General features: G+C 41.3%; 1 protein-coding gene across 3 annotated transcripts in view; it reads right to left on the bottom strand.

Annotated features, from left to right (window-relative positions):
- The window catches only part of CTTN (cortactin), a 42012-nt gene extending 21264 nt beyond the window's left edge, over positions 1–20748 (bottom strand). The window contains exons 1-7 of one of the 3 annotated variants that reach the window (XM_061610708.1): positions 20542–20748; positions 14781–14864; positions 13451–13524; positions 11524–11653; positions 5329–5439; positions 4572–4626; positions 995–1105 (exon numbers count right to left, since the gene is read on the bottom strand). In XM_061610708.1, the coding sequence (XP_061466692.1) occupies positions 995–1105; positions 4572–4626; positions 5329–5439; positions 11524–11653; positions 13451–13524; positions 14781–14864 (565 nt within the window). In that variant the 5' untranslated portion in view covers positions 20542–20748. Of the gene's footprint in view, positions 1–994; positions 1106–4571; positions 4627–5328; positions 5440–11523; positions 11654–13450; positions 13525–14780; positions 14865–19080; positions 19167–19389; positions 19604–20541 lie in introns of those variants that run through there. The other 2 variants (XM_061610706.1, XM_061610709.1) reach the window with 2 other exon arrangements.
- Positions 20749–21212: the final 464 nt, after the last annotated feature.

The following is a 21212-nucleotide window of genomic DNA, read 5'->3' as shown; positions in this document are numbered from 1 at the left end:
AGAGCAGGCTATAATTCAGCCTTGCAAAACAAAAAGGCAGAGATTACTACACACACACACACACACCACGCACCTCTCCATCTCCCTTCCAGGCCAGCAACAGGCATTGCTACAGTTCAAGAACCCAAAGCTCTCCAGGAGGGTGTGCCCTCTGGGAGGGGAGACGTTCTGGGGAGAGTCCCAAGGACCAAATCAAGAGGCATGAAGGGCCGTCACATTTGGCCCCCGGGCCTCAAATTCCCCACCTCTGCCATAATGTTGCTACAAGAGGCAGCAAGTAGGCTCGACAAAAAAACCCAACTCAGAGTAAAACCATTCTGGAGAAGGAAAGGAAAGATGGGGTTTTGTTCACTAAGAAGTTGGCCTTTTTATTGGGGGGGGGGAATATCTGCAGTAGCTCCCTGCTGCTTCCTGCAAACACTGAAGAGGAAGGGAAAGAGACTACACCTAGTTTCTTCCACAGAGAAGAAAGGTGCATCATTTCTGCCATGTTTCTGCAGAAAGGAGCAGCAATGTGCAGCTGGAGATATAAACAAATATCCAACTACCCTTTTCACTTCATCCCAGAGAACTGGGAAGAAGAGGTCGTTTCCCACAAGCAGGCTCTCTGCATGCTAAACCATGAGAATTTATTTATTTATTACATTTATATACCGCCCCATAGCCAAAGCTCTCTGGGCAGTTTACAGCAATTAAAAACAAAAACAAATATACAAATTTTAAAACACAAAAAACAATTTAAATTTTTTAAAAACAATTTTAAAAAATGTAAAATTGACTTTCTTTTCAAACAGAAGAGAAAGGTAATTCATTGAGATGATACGATTAACATGAGGTGAATCTCTACCCTATTTTAGATTTATTTAATGATTAGAAATACATTTTAGGTTTATTTTATGATTAGATTATGATTTATTTTATTTGCAGATTTGCTACTGTATTGCAAGTTACTAAAATTTTAAAAATGCATAGAAGAGAATGCAAGATGACAAACCTTTCTGCGATTCATGCTTCTCTGTTTTTCCTTGGTAATCAAATCCCATGGCACTCTTGTCCACTCTGTCAGCCTGCACTCCGTATTTCCCACCAAATCCACTTGAGTAGTCTAAGAATCAAACATGTTGGAACAATGTCAGAAATTGTCATGGCACCAATTGAACAATTCTGAAGAGGAAAAGAATGAGTAGCACTTCCTTCAATAATATCTAGCCCACAGACCAAAAGCTGATACATTATAGCATCCCACCACTGTATTTGGCCTCAAGTCATACCATTTATAACAACACAGTCACACTTATTATTTATTCAGTTCGTACACCATAAGGACCATGGCAGGTTACAGCCATTTAAAATTCAGTACTAAAAACAGTTTAAAACATTACAGTCACACGAATAGGGTGGGTTACCTAACCTGCAGTGTAACACTCAACAAATTACTAACTCAGGTTACAATCTGAGCCAGTGCTCTGTAATGCCTACAGTGTTGGACTAGGAGCTGGGAGTCCAGGGTTCAAATCCCCACTCAGCCATGAAGCTTGCTGGGTGACCTTGGGTCAGTCACAGCCTCTCAGCCTAACCTACCTCACAGGGTTGTGGTGAGGATAAAATGGAGAAGAACCATGTATACCACCTTGAGCTCCCTGGAGGAAAGGTGGGATACAAATGCAATAATAAATGAATAAAATAAATAAATTGCAATATCCACACCCTGAAAAATAAACAATAACTGAAAGAGCTGGAGACATGCAACTTCACTTCAGGTATACCGCTTATAACCAGAAGCAGCTCATTCAGTGAGGTGGAGCTGTAATGTTTGCTCCCTGGGAGTGGGGTATCTGCTGCTCACTGGGAGGTCGAGGTGGTGGGGAGGTCAGTTTTGCATGTATGCACCAGTGGAGTGTCGGATTGGTTCTGCCAGTGCACCTGCACAGTGCTGACCTCTCTGCCACCTCACTCCTCTCAGTACACAGCAGAGAAACTACTGCCAGGAAGCTAGCATTGCAGCTCCAACCCAAACTGGAAAGCCACTTCTGCTTATAACGATGAAAGAGAGATTTAGACTGTGTTAAAGAGTAAGTATTTGACATTCAAGCAGTGGTGGCTGGTGGCTCCATGTCAGTGGGGCAGTGAAATGTGCTCCGGGTTTTAGTCCAAACTTCCAAGGAGCTGTCTAAGATACTTCAGCAAGAACTTTCTTGAAAAAGAGGTAGGTTGATATTTATGACAGAGCAGTAGATATCTTACACCATTCACAAGTCTTACTGCAAATGCCGGAAAAAGTCATTTGTCAGTGATTTGTTCCCAATATTTCAAATAGTTTTAAGAAGAAGTTAACTAACAGAACTCAGGAGCCTGAATTGTAGAGAAACACCCTCATATAGAACTGAAGCTACATTCAGAAGAGAGAACTGACTGGCCAGAAAGGCTTGTCCCACATGTGAGAGTTACAGGTACTACAGCAAGACATGGTTTAACAGTGAGAGGAACACTGCAATGCATGGGCATGGATGGGTGAGAGGCAGGGACTCCATCCCAAATCCTAAACAACTTTCTTCCTTTGATTAAGTGACACATTTGCCAACAAATGAAAGGTTTGTTTTCATCCCAAGAAGTTTATAGTTGGTCTGAGCTTCCTATAGTTCTTGCCACTAATCCTTCAGTTTGGACTTTTAAAAGTCACTTGATGGACATAAGAGTCCTCCTGGATCAACCAAAAGGCCCAGCTAATCCAGCATCCTGCTCTCACCATAGGCCAATGGGAAGCCTGTAAACAGGACCTCAATGCAATAGCACTCTCCCTCTTTGGGATTCCTACCAATGAGCATTCAGAGGCGTACTGCCTTCAACAGTGGAGAGAGAACATAGCCATCATGGCTAGTAGCCACCGATAGCCTTATCCTCAATGAGTTTGTCTAATTTTCTTTGAAAGCCATCCAAATTGGTGTGGCCATAACTTCATCTTGTAGCAGCACATTCCAGAACTATGTGCTCTGTGAAGAAATACTTTCTTTTGTCATTCTGGACTCTCCCAACATTCAGGTTCACTGGATGGAACTTTTACATGTTTCAAAGCAATGTGGATTAACATTCTCACCTACAGAGACACAGTATCTAGTGGCTAGTCCGAAGCAACGTTCTTACAAGTCAGCAGTGAACAAACCCAGGAGTCTCACACAGTTTATTCTCTGCCCAAACGATCTGGATTATTCATGGTTCTAAATTGTGCAGATGGTTCCCTGCGACAAAAATTCACCCTTCAACTAATGGAGGGCAGCATACATAAGAACAGAGATATGTGTCATGGCCCCGTCAGAGGACTCCTCAGATGAGGACGACTCGGGAGTAACAGCAGCAGACCCAGGAGCAGCAGACTCAGAAGGAGACACGGAGGAGCCTCCTGAGAATCCAGCTCCTTCTGCCCCTCAGCTGCAGAGCACCCCAGATACAGCAGAGGCCCTGCAGCCAGACACAGACAGTGAACAGGATACTCCCCCCTCACCTGCAGAACGTAGACAGCAGAAGGTCAGGCAGAAGAGAGGCAGGCCTGTCTCCTTAAGGCCCAAACGTTGAGGACTCACACCTGCTGTCAACCTTGCTCTTTATAAGGCACACCTTGGCTGCAGCTTGTTGCTGACTGCAACGTCAGGCGTGGCTTGTGTGTTCCTAGTTTCCTGGCACCCTCTTTTGGACTGACCCCTTGGCACTTGATCCTGGACCTCTACTGACCTCACTTCTGGACTCCTGACTCGGCAAGTACGCTTCGGACCAGCCTGGCCCTTATCAGCTCCCCTCCTCCTAGACCTGGCAGATTTATGGCCAGACTGCCGGCTAAGGACTTTGCTTCCCTGCCAACCACCCAGGAATTTCCAGCCCCCCACCGGCACTGCTGACGCAGTGTAGAGCTGACAATATGATGGAGGGGGAAAGGGTAGACAGAGCATCCAAACTCTCCTCACACAATTTACAATTGTGTGAAGAAACTGAATATCCAAACATGACTTCTATCTAAGTGACTGTCTGATTAGAACTACAGCTGATATCTAAGTAGTGAATACCAAAAACATTCTGTAGAAGGTCTCCCAAAGAAAAGATTCTTCTATTAAAGGGTCTGATATTTTTACCACCCTAAAAAGCAAAGGATTTGCCACAGAATATTATTTGAAAGGTCAGTTCTTCTATCCATGTCATTTGCTAACTGCAGTACTGAATGACAGTCTCAATAGTCCTGTTCCAAAAGCCTTCATTCAAGATTTCCTCTCCCCTTAAATTAGATATGCGTCATCTCTGTTGTCTTTTTGGCACCAACTAAAGACCTTCCTTTTTCAACAATCCTGTTAAGTACAGGCCTGCATCTCTGCTTGAACTGTTTACGACGCTTTGTTTTTAAGATGTTTTGTTTGTAAGATGTTTTAAATATGTTTTTAGCATTTTAGTGTTTGCTGCCCTAGGATCCTTCTGGGAGGAAAGGCAAGATAGACATTTAATAAATAATATTGGAATAGAATCCTGCAGTTAAAGTACCATTTCTTGTAAGGGGAAAAGATCTACCCAAATTCCTCAGAATGCTGTACCTTTTTGTGAAGCGTGTTTCTCTGTTTTCCCCTGGTATTCAAATCCCACAGCAGACTGCAAAAAATAAAAATGGTTTGAATAAGAATCAAAATTATAAGGGCATTCTAAATGAAGAACCACTCCAACAGGTCTTAAGAAATGAAAGTTATTTATTAGCCATCTTAACAGTAACACGTCAACGCTGTATCACAAAATCAGAAGAGGTCTCTATTAGCCAGTATCGCAGAATCCCTCACCAAACAAAATGTACAGTACAGATCACAGAAAATTATTACTTCCAATGCAAGTTACACTCATGTTTCAGGCACGTCCTTTATCTAGAATAAACCTCTTGGCTCAGTTTGCAGTATGCCAGAATTATGCCGAATCAGTCCCTATATATTCTACAAATTGTTTACATAAACCCATAATATGCTTGTAAAGTTTCTAAAGCTTCTCTATCAAACCACGCTTGCCCACCCTGGAAATGGATGGTGGAGCCCCTAGTGGGTTTCTATTATTGAGTAAAACGTTCCTGTTCTTCCAAGCTGCTAAGGCTGACTGAATGAAGTGTGCCACTGTTACCGGGTCTCTATGCTGCTGCGTAATCATTTGGGTTTATATTCAGTGCTTGCACCCAGACTTCCATTTGTGTAACAGAACTCTCCCCCCCCCTTCTTTCCATGTGCCTCCTCCCAATCTGGTCCAGAGGATTGGGGGAACAAACATAGGAGGAAGCTACTGAAAGCAATTCTAGAAATACAAGAGGTGGTTTACCTGGTCAACCCTGTCTGCTTGCACACCAAACTTTCCGCCAAAACCTTTCACAGAGTCCACCTGGGAACAGTGCTTTGAAAGCTTTGACTGATATTCATGACCAACAGCTGACTGGAAGAACAAAAAGAAACACATTTCTTATAAGAGATGCACACGCCAATAAATGTCCATCTTATATTGAAGATGGAGTTTAAATAAAAACATCCAGAATGGAAAACGCACACTCCCATCAGAATCTCGTCCTGGTTACTTTTCCATTTCTAGCTTGGGCACAGTCAGTGAGATATTTTCAACCATTTCCAGAGATGTATTATTATTATTATTTATTAAATTTATATCCCATCCCTCCTCCCAGAAGGAGCCCAGGGCAGCAAACAAAAACATTAAAACCGCCTCTAAAACATCTTAAAAACAGACTTTAAAATATATTAAAACAAAACATTTAAAAAAACATATTGAAACACCTTTAAAAAACTTCAAAAACATCTTAAAAAAGCATTTCAAACACAGATGCAGACTGGGATAGGTCTCTACTTAAAAGGCTTGTTGAAAGAGGAAGGTCTTCAATAGCTGCCGAAAAGATAACAGAGATGCCGCCTGTCTAATATTTAAGGGTAGGTGCCGCCACATTAAAGGTCTGCTTCCTATATTGTGCAGAATGGACCTCCTGATAAGACGGTATCTGCAGGAGGCCCTCACCTGCAGAGCGCAGTGATCAACTGGGCATATAAGGGGTAAGACAATATTTCAGGTATCCTGGGTCAAGCTGTATAGGGCTTTGTACACCAAAACCAGCACCTTGAACTTGGCCCAGTAGCCATGTGTTGTTTTTACCACAACAGACTAAGGGGGCAATCCAAGCCCAAGATCCGTCAGGATGAGGTGGTGTGGAATAGACATATCTGGCTGAGCTCAGCTGGGGCTATGCCGGTGTAAGTCCTCCATCCCAGCTCAGATGAGGCAAGTCCCAAAAAAGGAGCATTCTGGGGACAGGACAAGCTTGCTCCTATTCCAAATTCCTTTTGGTTCAATCATTTGACCTAGCAACCCAGCAGAAATTACACTGGCAAATGGGTAATGTAAGTCAAACTCTATTTTAAAGGGTTGTTTTCCCTCTGCCAGGCTCATGGGCTAGCTCCAGCAGTAACTCCACTCCTGAAAGGAGTTTGGAATGGGGTACCTTACTCTGGCTTAATTTAAGATGGTGTTAATTATGCTGGCTTCCTACAGTTTAGATTGCTCTGTATGTCTTGTGGCACCTTAAAGACTTCAAACATTTTAGACTTTGTTATAATTAGGTCTTCTCTTTAATTAGCTGGCTAAAAATCTTTTGATCAACTAACAAGGCACCTGTGATTACTTGGGCAACAAATTTATAAAAACTAACCCCTGCATTAACATTTTTGCTATATCAAAAACATATACAAGTCAGACCGGGTCTTTTGCAGATGACAGGCCAGCTATATATTAGGAACTGTTAGGAAATATACAAATATGGCAGAAGTATGATACGGTTGAAATTATAAAAATAGTGGGAAATGACACAATCAAAACATATTATTAAAAATGAGATGACAAATTTCTATATCTTCAAATTAGAAATATTGTGAATCAACTGTTAAGGAGTTATGGATCACTCAGAGACACTACTAATTCTGAAAATTTAATCTCTACTTGAGGAAAATAAGGACTTAAGAAAAATATATAAAATAGTTTTGCAATTTGAAGCCATTAGAAATCAGTATCAAGGAAGATGGGAATGGATTGTACAATAAACATCCATAACAAAATATAGAAATATGGGATAAAATGGCACATCTTATGTTATTTTTGAACTTGAAAGTTTTTATAAACTATTTACAAGATACGTTTCGTATTTTATTTTGTTAAGACACTTTGAGACATTTCTTTTTTGCAGAAGGTGACTATCATCCAATAAATAATAAATGGTACCTAACACTAAAAAGGTTAAACAAAATATACCCCAACGTAAACAGCATGTTGGAAATGCCAATAATCAGATATTCCTCATATTCTATGGTTATGTCCAAAATAGAGACCAAATGTTAATAGAAATAAAATAAATGGTGGTCCATCATTTACTGAGAGATCCCTTATTATTAGGCTATGTAAAAAAGGCAATACTTCAGATGACCAAGAAATGATCATTCATCTTCTGATTGCATACATACATACATGACTGTATGCCAGGTACAGAAAAACCCAAACCACTTGAGTTAGAAACTTGGCTAAGGAAGATCTGGGATTTAGCACAAATTATAAAATTAACTAACATAATCAGGGTCAGGGAAGGAAGACAGCAGGACAATAAATTTGTTGAAAAAATGGAACTTATTTATAGAATATTGGAATGAGAGAATGCAAGATGCAATTGATCTGTATCTGTCATTAGGAGAGAAATAAGAAGCTTGGAGAGTGTTTTTCTTCTTTCCTTCAATGTAGGGAACCAGCATTTGTTAACTGAATTTGTTAGGATCTCTAAATATTTTTGTTCAGTCAGAAATCTGGACTCCCTATACACATTCCTTTGAATATATCTAATATACTTATGTATATACTTAATAATGTTATCTGATATATATTAACTTTTATTTAACCACTTAGACAATTATGTAATTGAAGATAGCAATTGTATTTTATAACTTATAATTGTTTAAAATTGACAATGTGTATTTATTATGTCATTTTTATATGTCAAAGAAAAAGAAATGCCTGCTCTAAGATGATGTCTGCTGTGACATCTTTTCAGCCACAAGAGAAGCTGCACAGAAAGCAAAAAACAAATCTACATATCAAGAGCCTAACCGAGACACATTTATCTATCACATCTGTATCCCCCTCCTCCTCTGGAGGTGCTCAGGGTTGGATGCATGGATTCACTCCCAGTGAAATTCACTGCTGAGGGTATTTGATCCTGGTTTCCCTGGTCCAGGAACAATCACATCATCTGGTGACTCTAGACAATCCTTGTGACTGACAGTGAACAGTTGCTTCATGTATCAATGATCTCTATTTTTTTAATATAAAAAATATCTGGCAGAATAAACTATACCCCCAGGGATTATTGCAAGATGCAGGAAATGAATGGATAAAATCAAGGCTTATTAATAGCCACTGCCTGGTCACCTGTGTCAACTTCAGCCCATCAAGCAGCAAAAACCTTTGCAGATTGCTTTAGAGAGAAAAAAGCAGGCTGTTTTTCTACTGATGTGCCCCAAATAAAAAACAGAAGCAAGCATGACTGGATGTACTTCTGCAAATATATGGGTGAGCAACTAAAGGAAAGAAAAACCTATTCTTTCAGCACAAAGATGAACAAGCAGAGTGGTCCTCCCAGAGGAATCTGAAGTGTGTACAACGCCCAAAGAAACAGCAGAAATGACATCACAAAGTTAAGGACGTCACTGAACAACCGAGAATAAAAGTACTTTTAGGATTATTTAAAGCAAGTTAAACCACTGCCATGTCATATTTCTAAGAAAGCAAACTATCTTTGAAGGTCCTTTTGCAGTTCACTGTACAAACCAAGCAAAGATTGCAGGCTTAGTTCTATGTATAGGAACACCTAAAATCCTCAGATTGAGGATATGATGTGAACATTACAAAAAATCCAATTCTCTTGTTTCTTTCTTTTCTGATTAAGGTCTCAAATTTCAAATTCAACATGTATTTATAGGTGCACATGACCATGAGCAAGTCACTGACAGGGAGGTCAGGCTCAGCACTTGCATTCACCAAGCTACATACAGACTCAATAGTCAACGGCATAGAAAGTAAAGCCAATGCACTAGTCATATCATTGTAGTAGTCTGGAGATGCAAGATCACCAGAAGAAAAAAGACATACCCCTTAACCACAACAAATTTCATCTATTTCAAACTATCTTTGCATGAGTGAGGTCCACTTAGGCATCCATGAGAAATCAAGCATTTACTGTGTCCAATCCAGCAGTAGAAAATACCCTCCTGACAGAACGCCGCCAAGCATTCCCACTTCTTGTTGGTAGACATTTTTTGAAGACTTTCTTGTGCCAACAGGATTTTTCAGCTGGATTAATTTTATGCAATTGACCTGTTCCTTATGAAGTTTCCTCTTTCTATTTCTAATGCTAATTGTGATTTTATATTTGCTGTACACCACTTTGATGTTTTCAATACAAGTTAATGGCACATAAAATACGTGTAAAAAAATTAAAATATACCAAGCACTACAGTTACCTGTCACAGCTGTTGGGACACTCTTTTAACAAGCATATTCCAATTGCAAGAGAATTCAGTTAACAATTGTGCCTTCAATGTGCACTATGATGTGTTGTATTGCTATCCTAGAGGAAGCCCCCAGACACACTTCCTTTCCCAAAGTCTCTATCAAGCATTAACAACTTCCTCCACATTTGGTCTCCACATTTGATCTGCCGCAGTACAGAAGAGAGGGGCTAAGCATGTGCTATTCCTTATCAAACAGGAGCCTTGCTAGTGCATGGTTTACCATTTCCGGGTTTAAAATGTTTATTTTAGTTCTCTGGCATTGGAGAGGAGGGAGGCAGAATATGCACTGAACAGAATCTATTTGGACTGTGGTATAACATTATAACATCAGCTGAGATGGTTTCAGATCCACCCAAGAGCTAGTTCCTCAAATCCTGTGTTCAGAATTAATATATTTGGAGATTTTTATCTTCATCGTCCCTGTGATGAAATAAAAATTTGTGGTTGCTACAACACTTCCATATCTACTCAACACAATTCTCCTTCACACATTGTTCAGGATCAGAAACCATTCACTGCATGCCACATTGTAAAGCTAGATCTGTACATTGTAGTGCACACATTCCAGTGGGCACCACAGCAACCCACATCAAACATGGAGTCAACATGCTCTTTAGTATCTTTGGGACACTGCTTTCAGGGACTGAAAATGGTCTGTGAAGCTGTCCTGTATGTATACAGCAACCCATCTCTACAACCAAAGCATAGCCTTATTAAAGCATTAGGTACTTGCACGATTACACTTGCCGGGGGGAAGAGAATGGAGCCATACTGACCGGGCCCACTGTCACATCTCCTCACCATCTATGTATTTTGGGGTCTGGGAGAGGGAGGAAGGTCTGAAGCAAGGAGCCTGCTGTGTTTGCTGGCTTCACATTCAATTTAGAGTCCTGTGCAGAGTTCTACATCATTCAGGGACTTCTACATCATTCAGGGACTTCTACATCATTCAGGGACTTCTACATCATTCAGGGAGCTGGTGCACAGATCTGAAGCAGAATGCAAGCTCTTTCTCTCCAGTGCATGGAGAGTGGTGGGACCAGGTAATGGTGACATGGAGAGGGTGAGAGCAGTGAGCACAGCCCTGCTCTTCCCTTCACACAAATCATATAAGGAACATCCCATGACTTAATACAAATTAACTAATAGGCACTTGTGGTTTAAGAACATACCTATAGCCAACAGATATTCTATCAAACTTTAAAAAGCAGGGAAATTGGGCAGCTATAGTGAATGCACCAGGGGAGCAGAAGACCTGACCTCCTCTCTGAGAGGAGAGGTGTAAAAATGCAAACACAATTTGGGTTGGTCTCTCATAGTCCAATCCACTTCCTGTGTAGCTTGGAAGAATTTGGTAACATGTGCCTCTGAGCCCCCTCCCACACCATTCTCCATTCATTTCAGTTGGTATTCAAACCCAATTTTGGCACAGAAATGGCCTTGGGTGCCCTTTGCCAGGAGACAGTCACGATACGTACAATCCTGTTAATTTTTCTGGATCTCACAGGAACTTTCAGTTCCATCTATAGTGGTATCTTTGTGTCATTTCACTGCCAGGCAAGTTTTTATTTTCCTATTTTAATTCACTCGAGCATTTTGGTGTTCTTACTGACTTCGTTCCTTTGGGCTGTATTTATATTTTTATTGTTTTTGTTACTGAGTTTGCTTTCTTTCTTGGTGTGAGCTGTCCTGAGAACTTTGTTACAGGGTGGCCAATAAATACTGAACAACAACAACACTTCCTATTAAGACAATGCAACAATAGCACAAGACACTTAGAGGCAGAAAGAGACACAGAGCATTTGAACATTAGGTAGGTTGGAAGAAAACCCGATGATAATGCTAACGACTCAGCACACCAAGACCATATAGAGCATGTCAGCCATGCAGAATCCTCTACACTTACTTTGTCCATGCGGTCTTGTTCCACACCAAACTTCCCACCGTAGCCATGGGAAGCTTTTGGTCCCGTCTGGAGTTCTTTCTCCTTCAGAGACTTATGCTCTTGGAATACATTTTCTCTCAGTTGATGAATGCTTTTCAAGACAAAACCAATACAAACAAGCAAAATGCATTGAAGATACTACATTGATCTAGCTCTTCCCTCCTGTGTGCCATTTTTGCCCTTAACTTTTAAAATTATCTTTAGGAAAAGAAAGAAATTACAAAACCCCTTCTGTAATTCAATAAACACTACTGCCTGCCTGCCTATTTTAGAATGCTTCCACATTAATTTTTTTCCCCTTGCCACTTTAAAGGAAGAAAATGAATAGCTTGCAACCAAGAAATCCAGATTCTAACATTGTAATATATTATACTCAGAGACATGCAAAAAATGCAGATTTGTTTAACTATTTCCTTGCTTCGAATGATTTGTCTCAGACTTTTTTCAGTTAAGGAGACATATGCAGAAACCATTAATTTATCAATCCTATGATGGTGAGGGTTAAAGGCAGGACAACAAAAGTGGATTTTAAGGAGCCCTTATGGTTGCTAACATAACTGTTACGCAATGGTCCGAGGGCTTCAGTACCATGGCTGCATTTGAACACATATCATATAGTTGCCAATTCTGTGTGGATATCTATTTGGACATCTGGAGGGCTTATATTAACTTATTTAACTTCAGATTCATGTACTGATGTAGCTGTAATGTAAACTGATGCTGGTTTATAGTTAGTATTATTCATATATTATTTCTTTGTCTCTCCCCACTGGTAGATCTTTAACATTTTTATTTATTTATTTATTTATTCTCTTTTTCTTTCCCTTCTTTATTAAAATTGCAAATAATTAAAAAAAAATCCTATGAGTTGATGTGGAACTTTCCCTTGTGCAGTGGGTTGGATCCAGACTTCCTATGAGGAGAGTCCTGCTCACAGGACTATTCAACCCTCACACACACGCCAAAAAAAGATGTTCCAGAGACTTGGGAGATCCTCTTGAACGCGAGAGGTGGCAGTGGGGCCTGCAGGGAGAAACTGGTGAAAAGTCACCTCCACCTCTCTTCCTCCATTTGCAGAACTGCGTATCTGGATCCAACCCACCAGGACTAGGCTCTCTTATAGCAGCTACTACTGGTGCTGCTGTATGCCACCTCTCTTGCTCCTACAGAGAATATGTGCACTTCATAAGGAACTTATGGGGTTCCAATGAAGACAGCTGCCTCATAAGCAACAAGGAAAATTTATTTAGATGCAGCTTCTCACCATCTATGATCCTGCTTCCGGTTACAAAAGCTCAGGAAACTCCAAACAGTGATAAATTGTAACAATGTGCCGGCAAAAATAACATTTATTGTCCCGACTGAAGTGTATGTAGTCATATGCTATCCATCTTAGCATTTATCTCAAGCTGTCTTGAGCCTCCTTGAAGTTATTTGCCCATGTTTTATTGTAATCTTCTTGGCTGGTCTTTTTTTGCATCTCTTCCCACCTTGAACTAATCCTTCTTCATTACGAGTGACTAAAAATTAAGCATGATATCCCAGATAGGGTCCTACTAACCTGTTAGGTAAAGGGTTACCATGTTCTATTACCCCTCCCAGAAGGGCTTGGATTCACGCGATTTGCAGCCAAATTAGTTTCTATGCACACCCCTCTCTATCCTCCAGCCAGGCCAGCAAGAGACATTATCAGAGTTCAAGGACACATTCCAGCTAGGCAAAAACACTCAGTAAGGTGTGGCTGGGAAGACCCCTGATAAGCAGTCCTGGAGGGCTTCACTTGGCCCCTGGGACCAAGGCTCCCCACTCCTGCTCTGGAGAATGAATAATGTACCAAAATTATCCCTGTGGATCAGCAGACATTCAAACTATGAAAGAAACAGTTTACTTGATGTGTTCTTGGTGACCAGATCCTTGCACAGTTTTAGCACCCCAACGCTGTTCTTTTTCACTCACATCGTTCTGTAAAGTAAAGGGGGGGGGAAGGTTAAACAATTGCAGTTGAAGTAGACTTTTAAGGCCTTTAAGTAATAAAGCGGTTGGAGGGAGGTGCCCAGAATGACAAAACAAAAAGATAAAAAGTCACAATTTTATTCCGTTTATGCAATTAAAATATGTAAAAAGCCCAACGCGTTTCAGCTAATCAAATCTAGCCTTCATCAGGGGCTGAAAGAGATGGATATATATTGAAATTACTTAACATACTATTCAAAATTGTAACTTACAGTTTTAGTTTTTTGGGGGAGGGAAAACAAACGTTTTTCTGTTATGTTATTATTACTCACATGCTTGTTTCAATTTTCTTCAAAATGATGACAACGTTGGTCTTGTTCAAAAGAATACTAGTCAGTAATGCGTTCGTCAGGCTGAGTCTGTTAAGCGTGTTTATTGAGAGCTGTCAAGAAAAATATAGCTTATCTAAGCTATATTTTATATATATATATATAAATATATATATTTATCTAAGCTATATTTTATATATATATATATTTATCTAAGCCATATTTTTCTTGACAGCTCTCAATAAACACGCTTAACAGACTCAGCCTGACGAACGCATTACTGACTACTTGTATTCTTTTGAACAAGACCAACGTTGTCATCATTTTGAAGAAAATTGAAACAAGCATGTGAGTAATAACATAACAGGAAAACGTTTGTTTTCCCTCCCCAAAAAAACTAAAACTGTAAGTTACAATTTTGAATAGTATGTTAAGTAACTTCAATGTATATCCATCTCTTTCAACCCCTGATGAAGGCTAGATTTGATTAGCTGAAACGCGTTGGGCTTTTTACATATTTTAATTGCATAAACAGAATAAAATTGTGACTTTTTATCTTTTTGTTTTGTCATTCTGGGCACCTCCCTCCAACCGCTTGTTATATTGAATGACATCCACCTTTTCCCACCCCCTTTAAGTAATAAAGCAAGTCCTACCATTCTATTTTCCTTGTACTCCTCAAGTTTCTTCCCAACTGTCAGTACGAATTCTGGCTAATTCCAATTTCACATCCCAACCTCTTCAGCTGGAAACATCCCATTGCTACAAAACCCAATTGACTTAATGTATCGTTGGTGTACAAACATGTGTGCACCCCCCAATAACTCTCGAGTTCGGCCTTAGCAAGCCCTACATTACTTGTTTTGTTCCCATTCTAACTAGTGTTTACACTTCTTTGGAGCGTGGCTAATACTTAAATAAAGTTTGCAACTATACCACAAAATCAGGATCTGTTTCCCAGTCATCAGCACCATCATCCTGGTTGACAGTGATAGTGTGGCCTGCACTTGCTTTCCACATCTGCAATTTGAGAAGAAACAGTGGCATTAGATTAAAAATTTAAGTTTTCATACACTCCTCTGTTGCATTACAAAATAGATGTATCCTCTGCAAGAGATACACTACTATTGCTAGGAAAAATAGATATCACCCTGAAGTGCTGATCATTGAGTCACCGGAGTTAGATACTGCCAACAACTGCAATACTTAAGGGTGTAGCTGACCCCAAATTGTTGCAAGCTGAATATTCTGACTTATTTGGAGGAAAAAACAGAAGATTTCATTTTTTAAAAACTTGCTATTAATCAACTGTTGGGAATAGTTACTGGCATCATTTCAAAGAAAAAGGAGGAAATTCATTCTGGTGAGAGTCAACATGCATATGTTTGGTTCATTCATTCATTCAAAACACATTGTGAACCAAACACAGAAAGAAGGCCATTCAGAGAAGGCACAACATAGGCTGTGCTGTCTTCTGCACATTTACAGCAAGACAAGATTGATTTTAGCTTCTACCATTATTTATTTATTTATTTATTTTATTTATTGCACTTTTAAACCGCCCTATAGCAACAGGCTCTCAGGGCGGTGTACAACAGGATAAAACCACATTTAAAAACCAGTGAATGTGCATTACAGCGAATGTGGATTACAACATATAAGTATAAAAACACATTAAAAACAGATTAAGACAAAATTAATAAAAGTTACAATTAACTATAACATTAAAATTAAAAACAGTATTTATTATACTGTTGTGGAAACGGATAACTAAGAAGGTAGCTTACCTGTGCTCTTTGCATATTTTATAGAACTGAGTTTCAACTGAAATTAAAGCACTTATAATGTTAATTAAAGCCATGTGGACAATCTGGCACAATTACTTGCCTCCCCACACAAGCAGTTTGAAGCCACCCTGGCTCCATAAAGCTGAAATCCTCTCCTTACAAAACATACCAGACCAAAAATAAGGCTGCAATCTTATATAAGTCCTGTTAAGTTCAGTGAGGCTTACTTTTGCATAAACATGCTAAAGTTACATTATTACAATCTAAAATGCAATAAGGGCCACCAATATTCAAAGATGCAAAAGAGAGGACCAGAGGTGCTGTGCAACATGCAGCATTTCAACTCCCCCCCCCCAAGACTTAAGAGATACAGAGCTTCTCTTTCAGGCTATAACCTTTCCAGTTTTCCACTGAACATGGTTAATAGCTCAACGACTTTAAATTTCCTATGCAATTTGCTGTTTTGGTCGATTTCTTTCAAACTAGGCTGGAAAGAAACGTTATCCATGAGTCATTGACTCACACAATTTCTGGAAAGGAGGGGTGGGGAATAGAGAACTCAGACAATCCAAGACTTTGGCTACTTTGTTCTACTGATTCAACAGCAGCCAGAGGGTTTAAGAATTTATTCAGACTACAGGGGGCTATGCTATGTTACACCCTACCACTGTCTGGCCAGGTTTGGACTGCATGGCAAGTGCATATACAATACTGACCAATTGCTAAACCATGGCTTGGGTGCTCCTTCCATTTCACACAAGTATTATTTCCCCAGTGCCAACAATGGTTAATATTATGCCTGTGCCAATATTTTTGTTAACCATAGTTGGCCCAAAATGTATTTTTCAAACTCACTTCATATCATGATTTTGAATTGTGGTTTGCCACCAACTACAGTTAGCAAAAATATAAATGCAGACTTAAAACTCTTTTTTAAAACTGAAAGGAAAAGAGGAATGGCAGCACAAGAGTTAAAGAGCATGTAGTCCTGCAGGGCACTCCTGATCACTAAATCATGGTTTGGCCATCAGATAACATTAAATCTGCAACAAACTACTCATGATGATTTCCGTTTTTAAAAAAGAAGATATGAGGGAGCCGATGGCCTTCCAGATCTGGACTCCATGCTCCCTTGAACACCAGCCAGCATGACCAATGGTGAGGAATGATAGCAGTTTATTTATATATAAACATATTTGTATACTGCTATTTCATTTAAACACATTAAACAAGTTTACAAAAAGTAAAAAAACCCATACAGTAAAAACCAGTAAAAATCAGGTAAAAACAAAAGTCAACTACTGCAAAAAGACATCTTCTTAATTGCCTGCATAAGCCTGGTAGACGAGAAAGTTTTTCAGCTGGGATTTAAAAATTAAAGCAGAAGGCACCTGCTCAATCTCTGTTGACAGAGCATTCCAGAGAACTGGACTGATGACGCTGAAGACTCAATTTTGTGTCAGTGTTAAATGAGCCTTGCCAACTTGGGAGATGACCAAAGCTGCTCCTGCAGATGATCTCAGCAATCGAGCAAGGATGCAAGGGTTCAGCTGGTCCCGAAGACACCCTGGACCAAAGTTGCTCAGGGGTTTGAAAATTAATGGAAAGACTTTGAACCTGGCTCAGTAATGGATGGGCAGCCAGTGCAGATGCTTTAAGAGTGGTGACACATGTTGTTGGCCGTTTGCCCCCATCAGAAGTCTGGCTGCCGCATTTTGCATCAGCTGAAGATTCTGAACCAGGGCCAAGGGCAGCCCCACATAAAGCACATTACCGTAATCCAGACTTGACTACAGAAGAATGGCCATAGCTGACGAACCAGACAAAGCAGGTAAAAGACACTCCCAGAGTTGTAGTCCAGAAACATTTTGGGAGCAAGGTGGGAGTGGGGAACAGGCTTGCCATCCCTGCTCTAAGATATGGAGTTGAGAAGGGAATCCTACAAAGTCAAATGGGGCACAGACAATTAAGCACAAAATTGTTTCCATGCCCAGCTGTAAAAAAAGAAAGGAAATGACCACATCTGAAACAAACATCTTCATTCAACAATCTTCGCTAAAATGTTGGATAGTCTAGTGGTATGTGGACTTCAGAGTGAATAAATCCAACTTCTGCCTACAGCAATAACCATGAGTAACATTTTGTGTCACTTACTGAATCATAGGGCAACGAAATACCCCAGAATTACAAGCCATTTCCAAACTATAGTATATCATCCAATTGAACAGACAAGTTCTTGACTGGATTTCAAGAACAGGTTCTCACTTTATGACAGGGGGAGGCTTGGCACACAATCCTTGCCTCTACATCTACACCAACAGGATCAACATAACTAGGCAGACACATGATCTGCCGCAAGGTCCATTATCTGCATCGCTAAAACAAAACAAAAGCATATCAAAGATCAGCCATTTCCATAAACAACCAGCTCACATGCTGTGGTCTTTTGGTAAATATAAACATGGAAATGCCACCAACTACAAATAAGCATCCCCTCAACATTCCAGGAAAATTTAGAACATATTCAATTTATGGCTGAGAAATGGGGGATTCACACACAGGTCTCAGGTTCCATCCCCAGCATATCCAGGAAGTGTTAGGAAATATTTGCTAACTGATCCTCTCTCTGGTTAGGGTGATCACTGTGTCTTCACTTGTCTCCCAGCCTGGACAGTCACTACCAGTCAGTGTGGAGACAATACTGAGCTAGATAAGCCATTGGTGGATGAACTTAGCAACTTCCTATGCTTGAGACTCTTTTATGGATTATTTTGACAGTAACCCAGACAGGGTTTTTACTGGCCTTCAGGGTACATTGCCTAGCACACACACCCCAGGCAGGTTTTTGGAGATGAAGCTGCCAATTAATTCCCTTCTCCCAAGATTGGGTGAATAACCATTTGCTAGAAACAGCCACCAAACCCAAACCAAAATGACATTATCCAGATGAAATCAACTCCACTTTCATACTCCCAATCACTAGTGTGAATTCGAACCAATGTTTTCCACTCTGCCCAGGAACATGCACTACTAAGGGGTGCTCAGTTCTCTCCCTCACCCACCTTCGGGGATTTTTAAGCAACACGATGGACGGTGAAAGAGGCAGTCTGCCAGATCCCCCTTTAAAACAGCGTGAGTAGGCAGGGAGAACAGGCACGCACGGGGAACAGAAGGCCGACCAGGGTAAGAGCCAAGGTGCTCCCTCCCTCCTGGGCTGAGTGTCCCAGACAAGGAAGGAAGAACAGCTCACCCCCATTTGACCAGCTGCTTCCTCGCCACCAGAGAACAAAGAGCGATCAAAGCCAGGGAAGGCACCCAGTCAGCCACAGGGATGCCATGTGGCCCTCCGGACCATCCCTGCCCCGTCTACTTGTTCACTCCACTGCGCTACTACTTCCTCCTCCCCTTCTAAATCTCTAGATTTGAGCTCTTCCAGGTGCGGGCCCCACCTTGTATGGGTGAAGCCTGCAGCGCCGCTGCCCTCGTTAGATCGCCAGGGTGGCAATGCTGTGCGTGGTGCAAAGACGGTGGAGAAATCAGAGTGTAGGCATCCCCCCCTTCATTTACTTTATTATATGCGTTTAAAGCCCCCCAACCGCCCGCCTCAGCGAGGACAGAGACTCGCTACAAGCAATCGGAACGAGGACAGGCACCCTAAGACTGCCTGCCTTGGTTGCTCGCTCTGCACCAAGGAGCCTCCCCTTCGCTCGGGCAAACAGAGCCACGAGAGAGCACCGGACTGAGTTCCTGCCACTTACTTTGTTCCCAGCCCACTTCCCGGCTGCCCAGGCTCCTTCCTTCTCCGCTGCAGCGTCTCCTCTTTCTCCTAGCTCCGCTGGTGCTGCAATTTCCGCCTCTCCCAAGATCCCGTTTCCTGTTTTGCATCACAGCGCGTCATCAGGTGGGAGAGAGCTAAAGCGATCCGCCGGTGGTTGGCATTCCGCTAGGGGTGCTTTCGCGTGGGTTTGCGCTTGGATTTGCAGCAAAACCGGAGGAGCGATGGCCGTTTATATGGAAACCCGGACGCATCTCATTTCCTCTGTGGAAAAAAGCTCCCCGGTCCTCCTCTCTCTGGAGAGCGCGATCGCTGTCTCTTTCAACACGTGCGCTCGTAACCCAGCCCGCTAGCGGAGCATCTTCCCTGCCAAACAGTGCAAGTTAAACCCTCTTCTGCCACTCACAAAAGAAAAGCCCAGTCGTTAAACGCGTGGGAGTGTCGATCGTGGATGGGTGGCGGAAAGCTTATTAACGTTCACGCTGCTTGCAGCGCTTGAACAGCGCAATCCTATACATGTCTACTCAAAAGGTCAGTGAGAATGCATTGAGTTAAGTGGGGCATGGTTCCAGCTAAGTGGGTAGGATTATTTATTACGACATGGGAGACTAGGGTTCGAATCCCCACGCAGCCATGAAGCTCACTGGGCGACCTTGGGCTAGTCTCCGCTTCTCCACCTCAGAGGAAGGCAATGGTAAACCACCTCTGAATACCGCTTACCATGAAAACCCTATTCATAGGGTCGCTGTAAGTCGGAATCGACTTGAAGGCAGACCATTTCCATATACCACTTACTAGAACAAAAGACCTCTAAGGCGGTTTACAGTTGGCAGTCTAAAACGTTCATTGAAAATGGCAATAAAAACCAAACATTAAAAACAAATTATATAATTTTTTTAAAATATAAATTTATTTATTTATTATTTATTTATTATTTCAATTTATATACCGCCCTTAGCAGAATAGCTCTCAGGGCGGTGAACAAACAAGAAAATAAAATAAAATAGGTAATTTTAAAACACAGTTACTAAAATCATGTGTTAAAATTGCATGCTAAAATCACATGTCTGGATAGGCTTGATGGAATAAAAATGTTTTTAACAGATGTGGAAAACAATATAGTGAAGGTACCTACCTAATATCAATGAGCAGGGACTTCTGTAGGTGCAGCCACACAAAAGCGTTGAGTTTTCACAAACATTATGTACCACTTGTAAAAGTACCAGTGCCACAGATCAAACTGGTTGACTGGGCACATGTGAGGTGAGGCAGTCCTTCAAGTAAACTGATCCCAAGCTGTGGAGATATTTATACAGGCATACCCCACTTAACTTTGCTTCACTTAATGTCGCCTCGCTATAACGTACATGCTCCATATGCCTGTATTTCTCCAGAAACGCAGCGCAGCAGCAGAGGTTTTAGCGTGTGGGGGTGGAAATAGATGCGATCGCGCCACCCCAAATCAGCTGGGAGGCGTGATCGTGATCAGCTGAGAGGTGCGGCAGCGCAGCAGCAGAGGCTTTAGCGTGGGGGTGGGGTGGAAATAGATGTGATTGCACCACAGCAAATCAGCTGGGAGGCACGATCGCGATCAGCTGAGAGGCAGCAGCGCAGCAGCAGAGGCTTTAGTGCAGGGCTTTGAGGCTCCGCATGAAGGAGAGGTAAAAAAAGTTTTACTGTAAAAGGTAGTGCTTCACTTTAAGGACATTTTCAGTTTACGTACTCGCTCTGGTCCCATTGGTATTACTGTATACTAATAACAACTTTAATGTGGCCTGGTAATAAATTGACACCTAGTGCAGATCT

This window comes from Rhineura floridana, chromosome 2 (assembly GCF_030035675.1).
Source record: "Rhineura floridana isolate rRhiFlo1 chromosome 2, rRhiFlo1.hap2, whole genome shotgun sequence".
In the NCBI taxonomy this organism is placed as follows: Eukaryota; Metazoa; Chordata; class Lepidosauria; order Squamata; family Rhineuridae; genus Rhineura; species Rhineura floridana.
Note: the sequence above shows the minus strand (reverse complement) of the source record. Positions and strands in the feature narration are given on the sequence as shown.